Source organism: Panthera leo, chromosome B1 (genome assembly GCF_018350215.1).
Source record: "Panthera leo isolate Ple1 chromosome B1, P.leo_Ple1_pat1.1, whole genome shotgun sequence".
NCBI classification, from domain to species: domain Eukaryota; kingdom Metazoa; phylum Chordata; class Mammalia; order Carnivora; family Felidae; genus Panthera; species Panthera leo.
The window spans coordinates 85623133-85647659 of NC_056682.1; the positions used below are offsets into that span (position 1 = coordinate 85623133).

General features: G+C 37.6%; 1 protein-coding gene and 1 long non-coding RNA gene across 2 annotated transcripts in view; one reads left to right on the forward strand and one right to left on the reverse strand.

Annotated features, from left to right (window-relative positions):
* Nucleotides 1–5205: 5205 nt before the first annotated feature.
* Nucleotides 5206–13728, reverse strand: SCOC (short coiled-coil protein). The gene is given in 5 exon segments (XM_042935441.1): nt 5206–5377; nt 7259–7342; nt 7661–7732; nt 13538–13646; nt 13648–13728. Coding segments are annotated over 5 exon segments (489 nt in total). The 3' UTR covers nt 5206–5234.
* LOC122217843 overlaps nt 12783–24527 on the forward strand; it is a 77825-nt gene continuing 66080 nt past the window's right edge. Inside the window, exons 1-2 of the long non-coding RNA XR_006201703.1 lie at nt 12783–13986; nt 21728–21768. This is a non-coding gene — a long non-coding RNA (uncharacterized LOC122217843). The remainder of the gene's footprint in view (nt 13987–21727; nt 21769–24527) is intronic.

The following is a 24527-nucleotide window of genomic DNA, read 5'->3' on the forward strand; positions in this document are numbered from 1 at the left end:
TTCTATAATTCACCTCTCATTTATCTTTTGGAAAAAGGACTAGATCAAACGGAAGAGTAATGGACAGGAACAGAAATGTGACACTATAAACTGGTGGGGGTTACATGTTTAGATGATTTTGGTTACTTTTCTGCAAAAATTTTTGTTGCTACACATACAATTCAAAAAAGTCAAAAAAAATCTGTGAAAAGCAAAAGTGTTTTCATGTTTGACACCAAAATTCATTTGGCAACCAAACCTGACCTCCCTGACAGGCTTTTTATAGCATTTATCATGCTTATTAAATTCATATATTTGATACAAAAATGTAAATGTGTTGGATTACAAGTGCTGCCTAAAACAATATAATACTTTATGAAATCTGAAAAAGTCCAATTTCTGAAACATCTAGTCCCAAGAATTCCAGATGAGGGATTGTGATCTATCGTTAACTTGCTACAAATAAAGTCCAAAGGGAATACAGAGAGGACAAATTCTGGATAGAATATTATCAGTATTGAGGGAAGTCCCACTGGGGGCCACTGAGGAAAAGGGATATGCTCATTTTCCCTGCCAATCATCACTCCACCGGCATTTACACTAGAAGTATTACAGAAAAAAGTATCCTGACACTTGTTAAGACAGTGAGGAAGACTGTTCTAGCTACAATAGGTGCCCAAGACTGTCAGAGTAGGGGAGAGATACTTTGCTCAACTCCAAATACAGTAAAGATGGCTGGCAATTTAAAGTCATTGAGCAGAATGCGGGGAGGGTTCATAGATGGAAAACTGCTAAGAGGAGACACCAAGAGTAGGGGAATGCTTGCTAAACTGACTTAATGCGATTCTTGCTGGAGGCAGACCAAGGTGATCAGATACAGAGGGTGGGGCGGCGGAGGGAATCCTCTCTAAGTTGACTTAGCAGGATTCTTTTGGAAACTGGCAATAGGCCAAAGACAGGGCCTATGAGAGGCCCAGTTGAAAAGGTCTGCTTAAAATTTGGTCAAAGAGAGTCTATGTCAGAAGCTAGACACAGTTCCTGTGCACATCTATATTTCTTTTTTTTTTTTTAATTTTTTTAATATATGAAATTTACTGTCAAATTGGTTTCCATACAACACCCAGTGCTCATCCCGAAAGGTGCCCTCCTCAATACCCATCACCCACCCTCCCCTCCCTCCCACCCCCCATCAACCCTCAGTTTGTTCTCAGTTTTTAACAGTCTCTTATGCTTTGGCTCTCTCCCACTCTAACCTCTTTTTTTTTTTTTTCCTTCCCCTCCCCCATGGGTTTCTGTTAAGTTTCTCAGGATCCACATAAGAGCGAAACCATATGGTATCTGTGTTTCTCTGTATGGCTTATTTCACTTAGCATCACACTCTCCAGTTCCATCCATGTTGCTACAAAAGGCCATATTTCATTTTTTCTCATTGCCACGTAGTATTCCATTGTGTATATAAACCACAATTTCTTTATCCATTCATCAGTTGATGGACATTTAGGCTCTTTCCATAATTTGGCTATTGTTGAGATGCACATCTATATTTCTAATACAGAAATTGATAGCCTGAAGTAGGATACTGTTACAAGAAAAACAATGTATAGCATTGATTTACCATTCACACGACAAGCAGGTAGGACTTGTATTTCAGGTAACATTTTTAAAAAATATTTTTATGTTTATTTCAGAAAGAGAGTGCATGCAAGTGGGGGGAGGCAGAGATAGGGAGGCAGAGAATCCCAAGCAGGCTCCATGCTGTCAGCACAGAGCCTGACACAGGACTTGAATCCACAAACCCACAAACTGGGAGACCATGAGCTAAGCTGAAATCAAGAGTCGGACGCTTAACCGACCAAGCTACCCAGGCTCCCCTCAGGTAACATTTTGTCACCTACTGAGATGATAGCTCTATGGGTAGCAGTTGGAAAAGTCAGAATGTACAATGAATTGCCTGGTCCTTGGTGCTTTTAGCAAGGCATCACAAGAAAGAATTTACTAGTCTCTAAGCAGAGATGGAATAAACACCAGTATTAGGAACCTCAAAGGATTAGAAGAGCCAAGTGCCTCTGTACCCTGAATAACAAAAAAGGATTGTTTTATTTTTGAGGTGCGGGAGGTGGGGGTGGTAAGCCCATCAAGACCTCCCCGCCACTTGGTTAAGCCACACAAAGGGATCCAGGCCTGCGGTGATAATCTGGGTGTAGCATTCCCAGAGCAGTCTTATTTTCAGTTGGTCTCAAGGTAGCCTCCATTAAAGAGAGGCAGGGTCCTGTGATGAAAAATACTTTTGAGAATTTGGTCTAGAAAAGTGCTTAATTGTGGTTCCTAACAGGTGAAACTAGAACTGTATAGACCAAAAAGCTACATTTTTGTGGGAATTTTGCCGCCAAAGAAATGTGAGCGTGGCCTTAAAACAATGGGCACCAAGCTCATGCCAGCAGTAAGTGGACTGTTTTCACGTCTCCCATAAAGGGCACACTCCTAGCCTCTACTTAGAGCCGTGGAGGGAAATGGATAAGGAATAATTTTCCAGACTGGAAGCCATTGAGGGTAATAAACAAGGGACCCCCTTGCCAGAGAGCAGAATCAGGGTCTCATCAAGGAACTTCCTTCTCCACCATCAGAGACAGACTCTTCTCAGGGTCTCCCAGGAATATCCCACAGTTGGTTTGAATCAATACATTTCCCTTTATTCCTCTTTCCAAGTTGAGAGTTTTTATTTGGGTTTCCTGACCTCACCACACCATTATAAATGGGAAGAAGTGAGGGTGAGAGCAAATAATTTGCCCATCAGTTTAGAAGTCGTCACACTATTTAGAAGCCACATCTAAAACTGATGGACCTTAATAGAGATCCTGGATTTTGAGCTGAATCAGTAACTGGTGAGGACGGGTTGAGTATGTTCTTTGTGCAGGAAGAAGGTTGTGCACAGAGACTTAATAGCAAGAGAAAAGGGCTACGGCTGTGGCTGCGAGTTGCTACCAAAATCCTCTATGTGCTTCTATGGTAAGAAAGTTGTAGCTGGAATATGGCTTCCAGCCAAAGACTACATTTCTCAGCTTCTCCATCTAGATGTAATGAAGTCTCCATGCCATTGGAATGTGGGAAAACCTACGTGCCAACAGGCCCAACACTTAAAACCTTGCAAATGTGTCCCATGAAGCCATGTCTGAAAATGGCAGAGCTATCCTCCATTCAAGCCCCTGAGTCATTATGTGGAACAAAGTCCACTAGCTTGCAATGCTTACCTCACAACCGTTAGTTGGGAGAAAAACTTCTATATTATCAATGCATTCTTGCTACAGGAGCTTAGCCTAACCTAAACATTACAACCACCTTTTCCCTGACAATCTTGGATCTTCCTCTGAATTCTTTGCTTTTATTTTAAAAATTAATGTACAGGGACACCTGGGTGGGCTCATTTGGTTAAGCATCCAACGTCGGCTCAGGTCATGATCTTGTGGTTTGTGAGTCTGAGCCCGCGTCTGGCTCTGTGCTGAGAGCTCAGAGCCTGGAGCCTGCTTCAGATTCTGTTGTCTCCCTCTCTCTCTGCCCCTCCGCTGCTCATGCTCTGTGTCTCTCTCTCTCAAATATAAATAAACATTAAAAAAATGTTTTTAAAAATAAAAATCAATGTATAATATCCTCTAACATTTGTTTTAATAAAAATATTCCCCTAAACATAAAGTAACTGGTGCTTAAATAAGATATGCTACTTATCCTGTAGCTTTGAACAACCCTGGATACACCACTACGTCATTATACACACCACAGTTACTATATTAACACACACACAATCTCTGAAACAGGTTTTTATTAAACAGTAAAGCAAAACTGGAACACAAGTTTAAATGTTTGTAAATTAGGTCACAAAAGGGATGCAAAATGTTTGCAGTATAACTATTATATTCATACAGCTAAAGTCATTCATTGAATCTTACACCAATACAAACGTTAAGATTATTCCATGATTAAAAGTAGCCCAAATCTAATAACCAAAACTATATTAGTGGATCTCTCTTCCTATTTAACATCTTAACATTACTTCTGATATCAATTTTCTTACCAAATGGAATCTACAAACTAAATTTCTTGAAACTGTCAAAGAGTGACTAAAACTCTGCAAACCAAGTAGTTAGGTTTACAGAAAATTCTGGGGAAGTAGTGAGATTAAAATACTGAGAAAATATCACTTAGTATACACGTAAAACTCCTCCATTTTGTTCATGATTCTGACACTAATACACTCTCAAGGGATTTTGCAAAAGTTGATGTGCTGGGTACCACAAAGAAACCGTGAGACTAAACTCTTTGTAACTGTTCTCTTCTAGATGTGGTTGACCTAAGGTTAGTCACATTTAATCTACTTTCATATTCATATATTCCCCAAAAGATATCGTCTGTGCCACAGATCACACGAATCTGGAGTGAAAACATTTGGAGCTGGTTACTACTGTTTGCCCAGTGCCTTTCCCATCCCATTTCTGTTCTATTTCAAACATATAACCGGAGCTCATCTTTTCAGATACCAAGTGCATTAGCTGTGCAAAAGGAAGTTTTTAACAACAGACCTTCCCAATTTGATAACTCAGTTGCAAAGGAAAGTCTTCATATTTATGGCCTCTGTTTTCAATCAATTAAAGACAAACCAACAATCCTATCTTATTACTAACTATGACAAGCCCTAACTGAGAAAGTGTCTTATTTTGGTTAAGTTTCAACAATTCAAGCTCAGGTTACTCTCACAGATGATTAACTATTAAAATTACTTTTACAAATGTGAAACAATTTTTTCCTTAGGGGAAGGGAAATGGGAAGGAAGAAGCAAATGGAGAAGAGGCACAACATGGTAGACAGGGTACATAAAGCTGTGCGTTCAGTACATGATTTTGGTCACTTTTCACAACACGGTGGTTATTTTCTTGTATCTCTTAATATGCCTATAATAAAAGACAGTGCTAAACCTGTAAATCAAAGCAAATTTGATAAAACATTCATTTTCAAGTTTCATAAATATATGCATTTCTAATTATAAAGTCTCTACAATACATTAGCACATTTTCATAGACTAACATATTATACACAAGCTCATGGAAGTCTTCTGTTATGCTCTTAATTTTGCCTAGATCTGATATTATCTTCATAAATATTCAATTAAGCCACAAACAAAAGTACTATAACTTTTTGAACCTATCCAAGTTTTAAAGAAAAAAAGATCAGCAGCAATTCCATAAAACAGAAGGGATGTCAATCCCTTACTTTCTTTTGCTTTTTGTGTCAGTTGTTTGAAAAACACTAGAAGCTGACATGAGGTTTTCTATATATTGTCCAAGAACTTGGTTTTCTGATTTTAGCTTCAGATTTTCTTCCTTAACTGCATCTACTCTTGCGGAGAGGTCTATATTAAAAATAAAAAAGCCCATTATCAATAAAATAATGGCAATGACTCCGTATCATAAAAGACTTAAGATTCATTCTTAAAATAGATAACATGATCTTTAAATTTTCTGTTTTTAAATTCAAGTAACTTTAGAATTCAGGTGAACAAAGTAAACTGAGTGCCGGTCAATAGCTAAAATTCTTAAAAAGTGATTTCACATTAGACTAAATGTTATTCTTGGTAAACAGCATTTATGTTGAGTGGTTATTTCTTTAAATGGTTATTTCTAAAAAGTTTTTTCACCAAAATGTGAATTTTGGTTGATGCCTTAACATAAAAACTAACATGTTTGCTAGAAACGCTTCAGAAAATGTGGTAGGCAAATACAACTTGCTTTATACACGGACTATAGAAAGTCAGTTTCCAAGCAATGAAATATTTTGCATTTTTACCTTAGTAAGAAATTCAAAAGACACAGTTCCTAATGATCAAATAAAACATCACCTCCATTCATTCACTTAACAACTAAGTATTGGGTGCCCTCTAAGAGTCAGGCACTGTTCTAGAGGCAACAGTAACAAAACCCCTTGCCTTCCCAGAGCTTACATTCTAATATGCATGTGAACACATGTGCATTTAGGGGGTCCCAAGTAAAAGGAAAAAAAAGAAGGGTAAGAGTGGTAGGAAGCAAAAGGGAAGTTGCCCTTTGAAATTTTTTTTAATGTTTGTTTATTTTTGAGAGAGACACAGACAGAGAGCGTGAGCAGGGGAGGGGCAGAGAGAGGGAGACACAGAATCCGAAGCAGGCTCCAGGTTCTGAGCTATCAGCCCAGAGCCCGACTCAGGGCCCGAACTCACAGACCGTGAGATCATGACCTGAGCTGAAATTGGATGCTCAACTGACTGAGCCACCCAGGAGCCCCTGAAGTTGCCCTTTTATATAGTATAGTCAGGGATAGCTATTTTGATAAAGGGAATTTGACCAGAGACCTAAAGGAAGGAAATGAGCCATACAGAATGCAAACACCTAAGGGAAAGATTCAAGCCCCTAAGTAGAAGCATATGCTGAAAGAACAGCAAGGAGGCCAGTGTCTGAGGCAGAATGTATGAGGCAGACAGTGTGACATGACTGACTCTGAAAGGTAAAAAGTAACAGGTTTCCAGAGAGTAACCTGGCTTTTATTAACTGTGAAATAGGAAGCCAGTGAAATGACATGATCTGCTCACCCTGCTGTTACAAAAGAAAAAAAAAAAAACCCACAACCTCTTAATTTCACTAAAAACTGGGATGTTGCAGGACACCCGGGTGGCTCGGTTGGTTGAACATCCAACTTTGGCTCAAGTCACAATCTCAGGGTTTGTGAGTTTGAGCCCCACATTGGGCATGCTGCTGTCAGTGCAGAGCCTGCTTCAGATCCCCCGTCCCCCTCTCTGGTTCTCCCCTGCTCACTCTCGCACTCCCTCTCAAACATTAAAAAAAAAAAAGATGTTTCACTGGTAGTATTAATTTTATGCAAGACATTTAGAAAATGAAAACAAACCTCAGATCAATTTACTTTTAATCTCTGAAGCTAAAACACTTTTTATTTTAATTTAAGCTGTATTAAAGTGGACTTAGTAATAACACAATGCTTAAAAGGGGGCTCTCATGTAATAAACAGCATTACCTTAAACCCAGAGGGATGCATAGGAACACTATTTGACTTTCTCATTGAAGCACACCTCTTCTTTAAAATCACCAGCCAAAGATGCAGGCAGGAGGGGGAAAACATTATCGAAATGGACTTTGAAGTTTATACTTTCAAAAACTGGGGGCACGGTAACAAAATTTAGCAACATAAATGCTTACAATTTCAACTATTGGATGTTATTCAAGAAAACTACAAAATGGAGGCTCACCTTCAAGTGTGTGTTGAAGTTCCAACACTTGGTTAATAAGTCGCGTTTTTTCCTCCAGTTCCACCTGATTTTCAGCATCAACTGCTGTAATACAAAGGTTTGCATTTCCTATTAACGTTAGGTACCATTTGTGTAGTGCAGCACTTAAAGTCGTACAAAATGTTTCATCTTTGTTATCTTACTTGCCTTACACAAGAACCCTGTAAAGGAAAAAGTTATATGCCCACATGGCAGATATGTTTTGCCAACATCAATTCTTTCTAGAACTAGACAGTATATAAGTCAGTAAATTAGCCAAATCCAACACTTCTAAATATTGCTTCTCTGTTCTTTCTGTTGCTCTATGAAGCCAAAAGCATCCACAAAACCAGGAACATACAAAAAGGAAAATAAAGAACATACCATCCATGTCAGCATTCATCATCTCGGGTAACAAACTTTTGGGCCTTGGATACAAAATCCTTGATGAATCGTCTGCAATAAGAAAAAGAAACAGACACATATAGCAATAACACACCATTGTACATTTATCAAATTTTTTTAAAGGAGATAATGATCAATAGTAGTAAAGTTATGGAAGAACAAATACAAAATATTAGACACAAATTTTAAATATGTATCTTCTTAGAAAGCAGTATGGTAATAAATTACACTCATAAAAACATTTAAATATTTTCTACTAAGCAATTTTGCTCTTGGAAATTTAGCCTAAGGAAAATTACAAAGAAGGAAAAATTATACACATAAAATCTTCACTTCAACCTTATTTACAACGCACCAAATTGGAAACAACATAAACTGTCCATTCAGTCTGTAATTACTGTAGTTTCTAATTGAGTGGGTACTAAAAATAATTAGGATGACTATAATAACATAGAAGAATGTTTATAAAATGGTGTATTCATTGATGTAAATCATGTAAAATATACATAAATACAAATAAAGAGAACAGCAAAATGAAAAAAGCTCTTCTATTAAGGATGATAATAGGGATGAAAACAAATGTGTTTAAAAATACTTTTCATCATTAAAGTATTATTTTATATATACTGTTTAAAACTTTTTATTGATAACGTTCAAGAGAAAAATACTAGTTACCTGAAACATTAATGTGGGATAAATGAAAATATCAACCTGTTACATCCTAGTTAGAGTTAAAACAAATTAATTAGGATGTGAATAAGTAAAACATTAACATTTTATTGTTCCTATAAAAGGTTTCAAAATATTAAAGCATAAAATTCTTATGAAATACGTTGTGCTCTATAGCTAACATTCATTTCATATTCAGTGTGTTCAAGAGTTATTAAATAAACCAGATTATTACTGGTCACCAATCTAATCTACTCACTGAAGCAATTTAGACCTGTCAATATTGTTACTCTTTCAACAAATTATTTATGGAGCACCTCTTATACCCAAAACATTGTTATGCTTCCATATACTAAACAGTGGAACCCAGACCTACTGAACAAGGATGTCGACATTCTAGAACTAGAATCACATTAAAGAGTTTTCAGATACTGGCATGAATGTGAAGATAAAATGCTCAGTGTACGTACATATGAACTATCTCTGAAATAAGACATCACGTATTATTCTAAAAAAGAAAGACATTAAACATCCTACACATAGCATTATTAAAGAATTAACTAGCTACAAATGATGTAAAATTGATTTAATGCTTAATAAATCTACTCCCAAGTCTTCGGGCATCTTTCTACTTCTCTAGAATTAGTTACTCTCCCCTTCATATCTTATTCACATGGTTTTAATTCTCAGGTTCTTTGTACTTCAGAGAAAGTTGACACATATATTTGTGATATATGTACGTGTTATATACATATTACATGTGCATTATATATATACATACATATGTAATATATGTACATATGTAATATACATATAAAATTTCTCTGAAGTGCAAGGAACCTGAGAATATATACGTGATTAAATACATATTAATAATATATACACATAATATGTTAATATGTAATATGTATCAGTACATCTACATAAATCCAGGTAGACTAATTACTAAAAATCTTTTTAAAAATTATTTATTTATTTATTTTAAAGTTTCATTTATTTTGAGAGACAGTGTGCATGCATGCGTGAGTGGGGTAGGGGCAGAGAGAGAGAGAGAGAGAGAGAGAGAGAATATCTCAGGCCCTGCCCCATCAGCATGGAGCCAGATGCAGGGCTCAAACTCAGAAACCAGGAGATCATGACCTGAGCAGAAATCAACAGTTCCACACTCAGCTGACTGAACCACCCAGGCGCCCCCCAAAATTATTTAAATTATTCAACTTACTATAATATGTGAAGCCCACACTTCAAAAATTATCCGTCTCCATTCAATCACCAACGTATCTCTTTACAATCGAAGAGGAAGAGTGTTAACAGTGAAAACTTTATTTGACACTTGCAATTTTCCTACCATTTCAACCACTGACCTGGCTAACACAGGTCTGGGAGGGATGACCTAGGCCACAGCCAAAAGCAAAAGTGATCTTGAGAGTACTCAGCCAACAATAGCCGGCAGCTTGGCTATTTCCCCTGCTAAATAATATATAAAAAGTACTTCAAATTTCTAGTATTTGCTTTTAAAAATACAGCTAAAACAAAATTTTCATGACAAATGAGAAGTGTTGTAAGATACATAAGCCAAGGAACAAATAATCATGCAATCAATACAAATGACTTTGATATCAGATTTCGTATAGGGATATGGTATATTTTTCCTGCTTATGTTTCAGTCTAACACGAAAAGTAAAAAGTCTACAAAAGCAAACTGTTCCAAACTGATCAATGTAATCATGAAGCCAGTTTCTGAAATTTTGGCCACATGTAAACCAAACAATAGAAAATCTTTGTATGGTTTATCAACAGTTTGACTTCATCTGAAAAAATGAAGGAAAAAAAGGCAGAAAAATGGGGTGGAGGGGGATTAGAGGAAAAATGAAGCTTAGAAACACACACTAAAGACTGGGGTGGAGTCAATACCACAGAAGCCAGGCAGGCACAAGGACAGTGCTATGGGATCGACAACACAACCTGAGAGAACACCATTCATATCATAGTCCATGTAAGACTGCACTTGAGGCTTGCACAGTGCAAAATCTACCCTACTGTATGTGGCAGCCTTGTACAAAAGGGTATTCATGATTCTTTAATAAAAGAGACAGGAGTAATGCCAGCTGCCTCTGCACAACAACAAAAAAGACAAATAAAATTTTCTATTATTATGATATGATTAAATAGGCTGGCCTCAAAATGCTTTCTTGCATATATTCAAGTTATTTCAGTAAATTTAGAGTAACAAACTGATTTATTTTATATATAAGATCAGAAGGTTCATTGAGCTCTTTGTATCAAAGCAATTTAGCCACAGATTTTTTCTTTCAAAATAAGATCAATCTTCAAACTTCATGATGTCTACATTAGCACATTAGACTGAGTTTTTCAACTATAAAATGTTTTTTAATCTATAGCTGCTATCATATCAATCCAATTTCATGTGAAATGCACTTTTTAGAGTTCACTGTCAATTCTTCTGTTCCTATACATAAATGCAAATCTGATGTGAAAAGAAAATCCAGACCAAAGTATCTCAAGTGTGAGAACACTGAAATGAATGTGGGGTGCTAAGGCTGATCTGTTTTTCCTAAGGCTGCCTTAGTTCCAAAATGATTACGGTTCTGAGACTTGTCAGCTCTGACTCAAGCCTAGATTGGATATCAGAAGTGTTTCTCAAAAATTGCAGTAAATTTTCCAAGGGATGCAAGTGCTGATGCATAGGGGCACTTGTACCCCAATGTTTATAGCAGCACGCTCAACAATAGCCAAATTATGGAAAGAGACTAAATGTCCATCAACTGATGAATGGATAAAGAAATTGTGGTTTATATACACAATGGAGTACTACATGGCAATGAGAAAGAACGAAATATGGCCTTTTGTAGCAATGTGGATGGAACTGGAGTGTTATGCTAAGTGAAATAAGCCATACAGAGAAAGACAGATACCATATGTTTTCACTCTTATGTGGATCCTGAGAAACTTAACAGAAGACCATGTGGGATAGGAAGGAAAAAAAAAAAGTTAGAGAGGGAGAGAGCCAAAACACAAGAGACTCTTAAAAACTGAGAATAAACTGAGGGTTGATGGCGGGTGGGAGGGAGGAGAGGGTGGGTGATAGGCATTGAGGAGGGCACCTTACAGGATGAGTACTGGGTGTTGTATGGAAACCAATCTGACAATAAATTTCATATTAAAACCAAACCAAAACAAAACAAAACAAATTGCAGTAAATTTTGATGCCTATCTTCATCTAGCCTTGGTCATTGGAAGAGAACCTAGAACTATTTTGATAATTTAAGTCCTGGATGTAAGAGGTATGGAGAGAACAAGGGTCAGGAAGTGTGACAAACATTAGGACGGACCCATCTTCCATGCCCACACACTTGTGACCAAAGACTACTGTTCTACCAAAGTAGACCTCTACCTTCTTTTATAGTACCCTGAATAGTACCACTGTTAAGAGGCAGTGTAGCACAGTGATTAAGAACATAAATTTTTATTACCTGTATTTAAATCCTAGCTCTGCTATTTATAAGCTCTGGAACCTCAAGCAAGGTTATACCTCAGCCTCAGTTTCCTCATCTGTAAAATGAGGATAAGAGTATATACCTCACAGTTTTGTTGTCAAGAATTTAATGAGTTCATATATATATAGCGTGCTTGCAATGGTACCTTGTACAAAGAAGGTATTGAATAATATTAGCTGTTATCTTCTCTCCCTTTTGACTCTAATTCAGGCCACAAAAAGAAATTTTGGAAAAATCATCTGGTCTAGCTGCCGCATTTCACAAATAAACCAAGGCCAAAAGTAATAATGGCTTACCCAACATCACAAAATCACAAAAGTAGTTACTGCCAGAGCCAGGAGTACCCAGGCTAGTTTTTTCCACCATACCATTCCAGGTATGCTCACATCTGAGACCTAAGATTTTGAGAGTTAAGACTGAAATGCAACCAACTTTTCTGCATCTAAAACTGACTGTGCGTTAATCAACTAAATGCTTTACATATATTATTAGTTCGTATTCATCAAATCAACAGGGCATCGTAATTTATGTTTGTGGATGCTGTATCTCAGAAAGGCTATGTATCTGCCTTAGACTTCACAGCCAACGTTTGTACCAAGAATTTGAAGGCAGGTCTAACTATAACGTTCCTGCTTTTCCACTATATAATGGAAAAAAACTTTAATAACAGCCCTAATCTCAGTTTTCCAAATATTTTGCAATCTTTGATGTTAAATCCCTTTGATATTTTACTAAGCAACTGAAAATAAATTTCATTCCCTTCAAGCTGTATCAACTTTCAACATGAGTTTATCTGTTCAGGCTCCTTCAAGTTCTGAATTGTTCTGGTTAGATAAATGCAGTCTGAGATTCTACAAGATTAAGGAATTGATTTGATCGGTCCAATGAGGACAGGAACGGAAGCTAGAGTCCCAGAGAATGACTAGCTACCGTGAATTTAATCAAAGAGTACGGCAACAATATACAGGCACAGCTTTGGATCTTCAGGTACAGACTTACGGTGTCGGCAGCACAGCATTTTAACATTGTTACGTCATAGTAGTGGTCTCGCTACATTGTATAACAAAAGTCCTGCCTTTCAGAAATGTATCTTCTCTCTCCTTTTCAATCCTAACTCCCCAAAACTTGCTCAGCAAGACCCTAAAGCCCAAGTAGAAACTAACCCGGGAGCTGCTTTCAGCCCCTGGAAAGCTGTCGCCAAGCCCTTATTTATCGCTCACTCGCCACCCTCCCCGCCTTGGCATCCTCTCCCCACAACCTGCGGGCTCTCGGCAGAGCACCCACGGACTAGTCCAGGCGTGCCAGGTCCCATTCCACCCAAACGCCCCTCCGCCGTCCCAATCAGGGCGGGAGGCTGGACAACGGCCTTCGACTCAGAAGAGACGGTGAGAAGGCAGCAGAACGTCTGCCTCAGAGATGAAAGCAGCCCCTCCCCAAAGGAACCTCTAGGCTCAATAATGAGAAGATGAGACGGAGGTTGCGCAGGGGCTCTGCAGACAGCCAGGCCTCCGCCGCCCACCAAATGCCCAGGCCCGAGGCCGCTCTTCCCGGGCCCCTGGTGCGCCGGATCGCGTCCAGTCTACCCCGCCCTCCAGGCCCTTGGCTGTACCATGGCCGCAAACTCCAATAGCCCGGGGCCAGGCCCTCCGCCGCCCAAGACTGTCCTCACCTGCCGTTGGAGGCGCTGGGAGTGGGAGGGATAGGGAGGACGCCTCAGGCCCCAACACTTTCACCAACCGGTACCGGCAGCTCCGCCCTCTGCGCCCACAGAGCGTGCGCGGAAACGGGAGTCCCGCCCTGTCCCGCCCCGTCCTGCCCCGTCTCCCACCAATCCCCACTCAAGAAGGCACGCCTGCGCATTAGCTGTACGACGCCCCAATCGTCCTTTGTCGAAGCCCAGGGATCCACCTTTTGCCATAACAAAAGGACGTTGGCATCCAATCAGGATTGAGGCTGATGTGGGAGGGTCCAGGAAAAGCAACACCCAATGGCAGTACAGAGGCGAAGTTAGGCGTGAGAAAGCCAGTCCCAGGAAAGCAGCCCTTCAGTCTCAGCAGGAGCCTGAAAATTGGGGTCAGAAATCCAGTGTGGAAAATTCTGACAGCTGTCAGGAAGGAGGTTGGTAAAACCAAATGCCGGGGGAGAGAGAAATCATTCAGATTTAAGAAAAGGGTATTTGTGGGCGTGAAAGATAGATAAAGCCTGTATAATACTGTAGTACCTCAATTCAAAAAGCAAACTTTTCCATATTTTTAAATTTCCCAAATACTCCTAGTGGATTGTTCCTCTCCACCTCCTTTCCAAACGAATATTAAATCCATAGTGCACCTGACCATTTAATAATATTTTAGAATTGAGAAAATACTTTAACAGTACTTTGATATATAGAAATTTCGCTCACCTTCTCTCATTTTGATTCTCACAGCAACCCACAGAAAGAAACTGAAGCTTAAGAATAAATAAATGTCTTGCTCAAGGTCATACATTCAGTGTGAAATGCTGTGGCCAGGCTTTGGGATGTAATGTAATCTGGCTTGATAGCATTCATTGATATCTAGCACTTGACACAAAGCAGCATCCTGCTTGTGTTTAATATTTGTGAGTACAGGGTAGTAATACCATATTGTTTTGGCTCTGGCACATTCTCCTGAGTTGTAGAGGTGAGCCTATGTCTGCCTGTTTCTTGATTTTTCACTTAGGGTTCAGTTTGCTGACATACCGCCTTAATCCTTTTAAATATATATATATATATATATATATATATATATATATATATATACACACACACACACACACACACACACACACATATATATGTGTATATATATGTATATATGTATATACACATATATATGTGTGTGTGTGTGTGTGTGTGTATACACACATATGTATGTATATATATCTAAAAGTCTTCCATTCAGTATTTGAGAACTGTATATTTGGCTGGAACTATGTGACATAATCTGAGAAAATATACTAGAATGCAACACAGGAGCTAAATAAATGGAAAATAAGAAAGATCCAGTGTATATCCAGTAGGAGTGTCAAAAAGAGAAATTACAGACAATGGGTGTGAGCAGTATTCAAAGAATAATAACTAAGAATTTTTCAGGACTGTGGAATATTTGAATGCTCAGATTCAAGAAGCACTTAATTCTTGCACAGGTTAAAAATAAAGAATTTCATACCTGGACACATCCTGATGAAACTGCAGAACACCAAAGACTAAGAAGTATTAAAAGAAACTTTGTTGTTGTTAGAGCATAAAATATACATGCTGTTTATAGTATAAAATACAAATAACAAAAAAAAAGTACCCTCTTCTTATTTTATTTTTGATTTGTTTTAGAGAAAGAGAGCATGGTGCACAAGCAGGGGGAGAGGGGCAGAGGGAGAGAGAGAGAATCCCAAGCAGGCTCTACACTCAGTACGGAGCCCCGTCAGACTCCAGCCCCCAATCCTAGAGTTCATGGCCTGACCTGAAATCAAGAGTCAGATGCTCAACTGGCTGAGCTACCCAGGCGCCCCTCATCTTAACTATTTGAAATTGTACAGTTCGATAGTGTTAATTATATTCACATTGGCATGCAACCAGTCTCCAGAACACCTTTCATCTTGCAAAGCTGAAACTTTATACCCATTAAAAAGCAACTCCTCATTTATCTCTCCCTCCAGCACCTGGCAACTGCCATTCTTTCTGTCTCTATGAATATGACTACTGTAGGTACTTCATGTATGTGGAATCTCTTTCAGTATTTATTTTTTTGTGACTGACTTTTCACTAATCATAACATCCTCAAGGGTCATCCATATTGTGGCATGTGTCAGAATTTCCTTCCTTTTTAAAACAAAATAACATTACATTTATGTATAGAGCACATTTTGTTTTTCTATATATCTGTCAATTGATACTTGGGTTGCTTCCAACTTTTAGCTATTGTGAATGCTACTATGACAATGATGTGTGCAAACATCTCTTTGAGACCCTGCCTTCAATTCTTTTGGGTGTATATCCAGAAGTAGAATTACTGGATCATATGGTAATTCTATTTTATAAGCAACATTTTTAAATGTGGTAATGAGGGGCACCTTGGTGGCTCAGTTAGTTAGGCATCCGACTTTGGCTCAGGTCATGATCTCACGGCTCTTGAGTTTGAGCCCCATGTCAGGCTCTGTGCTGACAGTTCAGAGCCTGGAGCCTGCTTTGGATTCTGTGTCTCCCTCTCTCTCTCTGCCCCGGCCCTGCTCACGCTCTCTCAAAAATGAGTAAATGTTTAAAAAAATTTAAAAAAGAATATGAAAAATCCTAATAGTGCTATAAACTAGCACTGAAGCAAAAACTGGTAGGACTGAAATAAGAAACCAACCCACAGTGCAGCTGAAGAGTTCATCACTCCCCTCTCTGTAATTTGTAAAATAAATACACATATACAGAAAATTAGGGGCGCCTGGGTGGTTCAGTTGGTTAAGCATCCAACTTGGGCTCAGGTCATGATCTCACGGTTTGTGAGTTCGAGCCCCGTGTAGGGCTCTGTGCTGACAGCTCAGAGCCTGGAGCCTGCTTCAGACTCTGTGTCTTCCTCTCTCTCTCTGCCGCTCCCCTGCTCACACACACCCTCTCTCTCTCAAAAATAAATAAAACATTAAAATTTTTTTTAATTATATAAAAAAAGAAAACTAGTAAGGAACTCAAGTCCCAAGCTTGGCTTGCACATTAAAATCACCTGGGAATCTCTTAAGAATTCTAAAGAACAGGCTACACCCCCTACTTCTTAAGTCACAATCTCAAGGGTTGAGATACAGGCATTGATACTTTGGGAAGATACAAAGGTGATTTCAACAGAGTGCGGGAAAATTTGGGAACTATTGTTATAGAAGACCTTAAAAAACCTATCAACCAATTTCACCTAGTTGGCACTTATAAAAAATTCCACCTAATAACTAGAACATAACTTCTTTTCAAATGTACATGGAGTATTCAAGAAAATGGATCATATTCTCTATCATGAAACAAACCTCAACACATTTAAAATGATTGAAATTAAAAAAAATAAATAAGATCATTGAAATCATATAAAATATTTTCTTTTCTGACAAAAGAATTAAACTAGAAATCAATAACAAAGGTATTTGTGAAAAATTTAGAAATTAAGTAAGTATATAAATTCTACACAAACTCTTCCAGACAATAAAATAAGAAAGAACACTTTCCAATTCATTGTATAAGAACAGTGTTACCCTGATTCCAGAACTAGACAAAAACATTAAAAGACATAAAACTGAACATAGACACAAAAGTCCTTTACAAGTTTTTAGGAGATTGAATCCAATAATTGCTCCTAGACAAAGGGTCTGAACAGTTGTGATTCCTGATCCCAGAACTTTCACTTTTCTCACAGATTATGGTCTAAAGCTGATCTGAAAACTCATATGGAAAAACAAAAGATACAGAATAACAATGTTGTAATAGAACCATAAAGTTAGAGGACTTATACTACCTTATTTCAAGTCTTATTATAAAGTTAAAGCAATAAAATAAATGGAGTATTGTTATAGACACATAGGTAAATGAAATAGAATAGAATCTAGGAATAAACCCACACATAATATGGTCAATTGATTTTCACAATGGTACCTTTCATGAGAAAGGATAGATTTTTTTCCATAAATGGTGCTGGAACAACTGAATATCAGTTGAAGGGAAAAAAAATGAACCTCGATCCCTACCTTATAGCATACAGAGAACTGTTAATTCTGAATGGATCATAAATTAAAACATAAAAGCTTAAACTGTAAATCTTCTAGAAGAGGTCAAAGAAAAAAGTCTTCATCTCTTTGGTGTTGGCAGAATTTTTTGTGAAAGGTCACACACACACCCATAAAAGAACAAAATGATTAATTGAACATTATAAATATTAATAATTTTTGCTCTTCTTTTTAATGTTTATTTTTGAAGAAGAGAGAGACAGAGCATGAGTGGGAGAAGGGCAGAGAGAGAGAGAGAGGGAGACACAGAATCTGCAAAGCAGGCTCCAGGCTCTGAGCTGTCAGTACAGAGCCCCATGTGGGGCTCGAACTCACCAACTGTGAGATCATGACCTGAGCCCAAGCTGGATGCTTAACCAACCTATCCACCCAGGTGACCCTGCTCTTTGAAAGACACCATTTTGAAAATGAGGACAATGTATAGACTGGGAAAAAAATCATAATATGTGATCTAACAAAGGACTTGAATTCAGAATTTCTAAGAACTCTTTCAATCAATAATGGAAAAACATCCCAGTAAAATAATGGAAGAAAGCTTGTCAGCAATAAAAAGTAACAAAGTACCAATATGGATGAATCTGAAGTGTATTATGCTGAGTGAAAACAGCCAGATAGAAAATGTGCAAACTGTATGATTTTATTAATATAAAGCTCTAGAGCAGACAAAACTTATTTATTATAATAGTTGGATCAGTGGTTGCCTGGGGTTGAGGATAGATAAGAGTTGACCACAGAGAGGCCTGAGGGAACTTTCTGTTGTAGTGGAAATGTTCTATATATTTTTATTGGAGTGGTGGTTACATGTGTATATGACTGTCAAAAGTCATCTTCTGTAACTTAAATTGTTTGTATTTGATTATATATTATTTTTTCCCACTGAAACTGATTTTAAAAATTTATTTATTTATTTATTTTTGAGAGAGAGAGAGAGACAGAGACAGAGCACGAGTCGGGGGAGAGGTCAAAGTCGGATGCTTAACTGACTAAGCCACCCAGGTGCCCCTGCAACTGATTTTTTTTAATGTTTATTTCTTTTGCAAGAGAAAGAGAGAGAGTGGGGCAGGGCAGAGAGCGAGAGCGAGAGAATCCCAAGCAGGCTCCTCGCCATCAGCGCAGAGCCCAGCATGGGCCTCAATCCCATGAACCGTGAGATCAGGACCTGAGCCAAATCAAGAGTCGGACGCTCAACCAACTGAGCCACCCAGGAGCCCTGAGAGTGATTTTTTTTTTTTTTTTTTTAATGAGAAGACTATCCAGGATTTCTTTAGGGTTTGAAGTATGCTAGATATGCTACATGTGTTATTTTACTCAGTTCTCAAACAATCCAATGATGTAGGTATTATCCATCCCATTTTGGAGATGAAATTAAGGCTTAAATTGTCCAATATCATACAGCTAGTGATAGGCTGAATTCAAACTTCTCTTTTTATTAGTAAAGTAAGTATCATAAAACCAACTTTATTGAACTATTATCAGGATCATTAGAATTAAGTAAAAATAAAGCACTGCATAGACTTTCCAATTTGAAATGACTTTGAAACCACAGCCCAAAGAAGGTGTGGGTTGGAACTTGCTGCCTCAACCTAACCAACTCAAATTCCCACTAAAACAAAACTATTAACGTTTTCCATAGGATTTAAACCAGACCCAGGGTCTCATGATCTAATAGTCAAAATGTCCAGGACCCAATCCACAATTATTCAGCTTATGAAGAACTATGAAATCTCAATTCACATGGGTATAACAGTCAACAAATACCAATACTAAGATGACACAAATGTTGAAAATATCCAGAAAAGATTTTAGGCAGCTATTAAAAAGTATCTGAACAAGCAATCATGAAAAATCCTGAAACAGAGGTTACAATTGAGAGTATAAGTAACATAATAAAAGCTATGAATACGAACCAAATGGAAACTTTATAACTGAAACCTAAAATAACTAAAATGGGAAACTGAAGAATCAGTGGTATGATGGAGGTGAAAGAGGAAAGAGTGAACTTGAGGAAACCTCAGTAGAAGTGGTGCAATTTGAACTACAGGGGAAAAAATGATGGGAAAAACCAATCAGCCTCAGGAATGAAAGACAACAAAAGAGATACCATTTTGTGTCATCAGAGTCCCAGAAGGAAAGGAAGGAGAGTTTGGTTCTAAAAAATACTTGAAGAAATAATTGTTTTCCAAGCTTCGCAAAGACAATTTCATAAGGGGAGGGTGCGATTAGGAAAATAATGTCTCAAAGGCTCTGGGGGTTGGGATACAATGAGAAAGACCCCTGAGAAACACTAATCTAGAGCACCAGTACCACTAAACTGCAAAGAGAATGCACCAAACAGCATTTATTTCCTGATGGAAGAAGAATGTACCACCACCTATGAAATAGTCTTGCCTGCCCGCCCCCACCAAAAAAGGAAAAGAAATTGCAACCTGACCTGATCAAGCCCATAAAGTAGCAATTTAACAGGAAAACAGAGGTCAGAGAGAAATATGGTAAATCTACCACCTGGACAAAATTAGCAAAATTTGGCTCTCAAGAAAACGACAAAAACAACCTTTTCTTCAACAAAAAGAAAATAAAATGCACTGGGTGGGAAAAGAATGCAAAGAAAACCTGTAGATAAAAGGACACTTAAAATACATACTTTTAGGGGCACCTGGGTGGCTCAGTTGGTTAAGCATCCAACTTCAGCTCAGGTCATGATCTCACAGTTTGTGGGTTCAAATCCCGCGCAGGGCTCTGTGCTGACAGTTTGGAGCCTGGAGCCTGCTTTGGATTCTGTGTCTCCCTCTCTCTCTGCCACTCCTCAACTCACGCTCTGTCTCTCAAAAATGAATAAACATTAAGAAAAAAATTTTTAAAGACATTTTTAAAAACAGACAAAAAAATCTATGGTTTATTTTGGATGCTAAAACCACCGAAAAGATGCAAGAAAATGATTGTCATCAAGTAGAATATGATTATTTTAAAGCATTTGCCTTTTAAAAAATTCTGGAACCAAACATATATCTTGTAAGATATTTTAGAGTTTAAAGGAAGTCTTTAGAAAAACTATCTCAAAAAAGAGAATGTACCAAATGATAATCCTAAAGTTAGCAATATATCAATCACAGAATATTGCAAATTTGATAAAACAGTGTTACTGATAATTAAGTTCTGCCCTTGAATGTAGAAAAAAACCCTTGATAGGGCCTGGGTGGCTCAGTCGGTTAAGTGTCCAGCTCTTGACTTCGGCTCAGGTCATGATCTCTTATTTGTGGGTTTGAGCTGCACATTGGGATTTCCTTTCTCTTCCTCTCTCTCTGCCCCTCCCCCGCTTGTGTGCTCTGTCTGTCTCTCTCAAAATAAATAAATAAACTTAAAAAAATACTGTATAAAAAAAGAAAAAAGAAAAAGAAGAAAAACCCTTGAAATAACAAAAATATAACAAAAAAGAACAGTACACCCAAGTGGATAGAAAAAGGAAGTTGAAATTTTACCAAACTAGTCCTGAGTAAACATTCATTAAGCTATACATTTATTTTTATATAAAAATAAATGCTCCATATTTGCATTATATTTTTCAATTAAAAAATGGTTTAAAAATAGCCACAAAATTCCCTTCTTCTGAATAAGGCAAACATACATGTACAAATAGAAATCACTGAAATTGCACAGAAATATTTGATTATAAGACGAACATTTGTTATCTGGGATATGCATATATTAATTTATAACCATCTAAATAAAAGCGTAAAAGTAAAATACTCTTCGTAAAGAATGGGGAACTCTAAATTGAAAACTATTGTTACAGAACAATGTATTATGTAAGGAAGAAATGATAAATAGTAGAGAACTTCCAAGATCATTTTGATGTTTCAGCCTGACATAATCTCATCATGAACATGAAACTTCTAACTTAAGCAATTAGAGAGTTCTAAACATTCTGGGGATATTTTAAAGTGAAATATGCTAAATGGAGGCATTTTGATAACTTTCAAGTGTAACCAGGTGTGTTCCCTGATACTTTAAGCTCATTAATTTGCAAAATGTGTTTCATCTCATTCCTAAATAAGAACTCACATTTTCCTTTTTACTTATTTTTTTCCCTTGAAAGGTTATTGAATTCATTGGAGAGTGAGTGATGTCCTAAATTTGGTGAGTCAAGAATATACTCTACTTGTTGAAACTTGATTTCAAAACTAGACTTAAGAGTATACCATGCTGCTATTTGGTAAATTAAGCTGTTCATGTATACTTTTTTCAACATTATAATTTCTTGATAATAACCAATAGTTGGCTAATTTGATTAGAGTTATTTTCATTCATTGGTTTAATAGAGAAAAAGTAAGAAATTGCCAGTGTATTTTTAGAATTTCTCAAATGAGAATTCAGAAGGACTTCAGGGTCTTCATGGAATCAAGCTTTGGACTTTATGGCAAAACTGAAAGTAATTGGGAATGATTCTGCAGTCTTGATGCTCATTTTTCTCTACACAAAGTAATGTTTAATCAGTTTCCCAAAGATTGGTGCTTATACCTCTGGCTGTGCAAGATTAGCCTTTAAAAATCGTTGCATATTTTATTGTAATTGAAAAATACAAATAATACAACCGACCCTCAACTTGCAGATGTTGTTGCCTAAAACAAAGGTATGTTCAGAAATAACGTTAATTAAAGGGTTAATTTAATGTGGCAAAAAGTGTGATGATGGTATGCAAAGGACTGGTTTGGAAAGCCTGATCTATCAGCGTTGTAATAAGCATTGGTTTGGACAAGAGGAAGCCTGGGTTCCAGCTCTGGCTCAATCTATATTTGTCCATTCAATTCTTCATATATTTACTAGTTGAAAATTTTAGTTCAGGGTTCATTATAAGCTAAATACTGTAGAATATCCAAATATTTGAAATTGCCCATAAATCTGTAGAGGATGAGTCACTTTTCTATAGACTCCTGTTTCCTCAAGTGAAGGATTGTAATACAGTTCATTCTGCTTCTCTAATATTATATAAAATACCACTGCATTTATCAAAGAACACTACCAGTGAGTGATAACAGATGATTCCCATATTTAAGAGTCAACCTTTGATGGTTTGGTTGTGTCTGACCATCTAGCCCTTAGTAACAGGCCTGCCATAGGTCCTGAAAGCTTTCCTCAGTGATTGATCTTTGCGCCACTCCATTCCCGCTTTTAAGATTTTGGGTTTCTGTGGTTCTCTATATGCAAATCTACGATTATTAATCATTTTGGTTGGGTGCATGCTCCACTACATCTTCATAAAACACTTTGCTTTAAAATCAACAGTAATCATTGGGCTCTGGGAGCATAAAGGGGATTCTGTTTTAATATGACAAAGTGATTCTTTGACATGCATAGGTGTCAGGGTAATAGTGAAACTGATATTTTGTACCAGAATGCCTTACTAGCAAGGCTAAGAGTGCTAATGTATTTTCCTACTTCCAATATACAAGCATGATTCTCATACTTTTCTGTTTCCCTAGTAACTGTTTGTGCTAAAAATAACCAACTTGGGAGAGTTCCTCTGTTAGGCTCTGAGATTTTACGTTACTTAAAGGCTAACAAGTTAGCCTGTTATGAATTCATGAATGCTGGTAGGAGACAGGAGATGCCTGGTCAGAGTCCGAGAACTCTATTAGGGATAGTTCGCCAGCAACGTGAGCTTCACGCTGGCTAGCTTCTGTCCTCCACATTCCCCAAGTCCCACAGTGGGGAGGCTGAGGGACCCAGGTAGGTGCCTGCACACACAGGGGGTTACAGTACAGGGAGGAATACTGAACTCAGGGAGTCCATTGCTTTTACGGCTAGTGGAAGCAAGCTTGCTCTTTAACCAGGGAGAGGCATTACCTCAACCCTTAAAGTCGCACTCTGCAAATGCACCCCAAGAAACGGTCTGGATAAAGACTTCTTAGCATGCCAGCAAGAGCATATAGTGACACGCAGGGCTAATTACGGACTGCCTCTCCCCCAAATCTCTAACTTGAATAATCTTTAGTTCTGTGACAAATTCCCATTTTTCTTCTTCCTTCCTTACGCAATTATTTCAGGGTAATACTACAAAATGTCTGTCTCATAAAATGATAGGGTGCCTATAAGTCAAAATGGAAGAGAACCACACTAGCCGGCATGGAAGAAGCATCAGTAGAAGTCAATGGCACAATAGCAATCGTGTTTTTTAAAATCAACCAGGTATTTTTTTGTAGCTATTTTGGAGTCCTACCTTTTCTTTTTCGCTGTTTCACTGAACTTTGCAACAATCAGAAGGAAGGAAAAACCTGTCTGTAGTTTGTTTTAAAATAAGTGGTTAAAATTAGAAATTTTCAGGATAGTTAGTAACACTCATCACAGCAAAAGCAGATCAAAGCGTCCTCAGTTTGAAGCAGGGATTTGTCCAGGCTGTTTTTCTCCTTTTCTCGTGAAGGCAGATAACAAGAGAAAGGCTCGCTACTAAGGGATGAGGGCTTTGCTTGTGTCCCTGCTCAGAAACAGCCTGTGTCTGGTCTAGAGTCTGATGACAACTAATTTAAATCAGTTCAAGTCCCCTTAAAGCTGTAGAAGAAACAGGTCCTCAAGTTATGGAAAGAGCCCAGAATTCCTTGTTACTCATCCTTGATGATAGACTTGTGAGTTTTGAGTTTCTTTATGTACAACAGGCAGCAAATTAGAAGAAAATACAATGTAGTTTTCATTTTGGGAGAAAATTGATATGGCCTTCAGAGGTATTTTGGAGTTCATCCTTCTTACAGAAGTTTCTTCATAAAAAGAAATTTTTTTTTTAAATAAATAAAGAAGTTTCTTTAGAGGTGATCTCTCTGTATTTTTATGTTTCAGGGTATTAATTTCATTTAGAACATTGTTTCTCCAATCTGAAGAGGTTTTTGTTGAAATAAATTTTAATA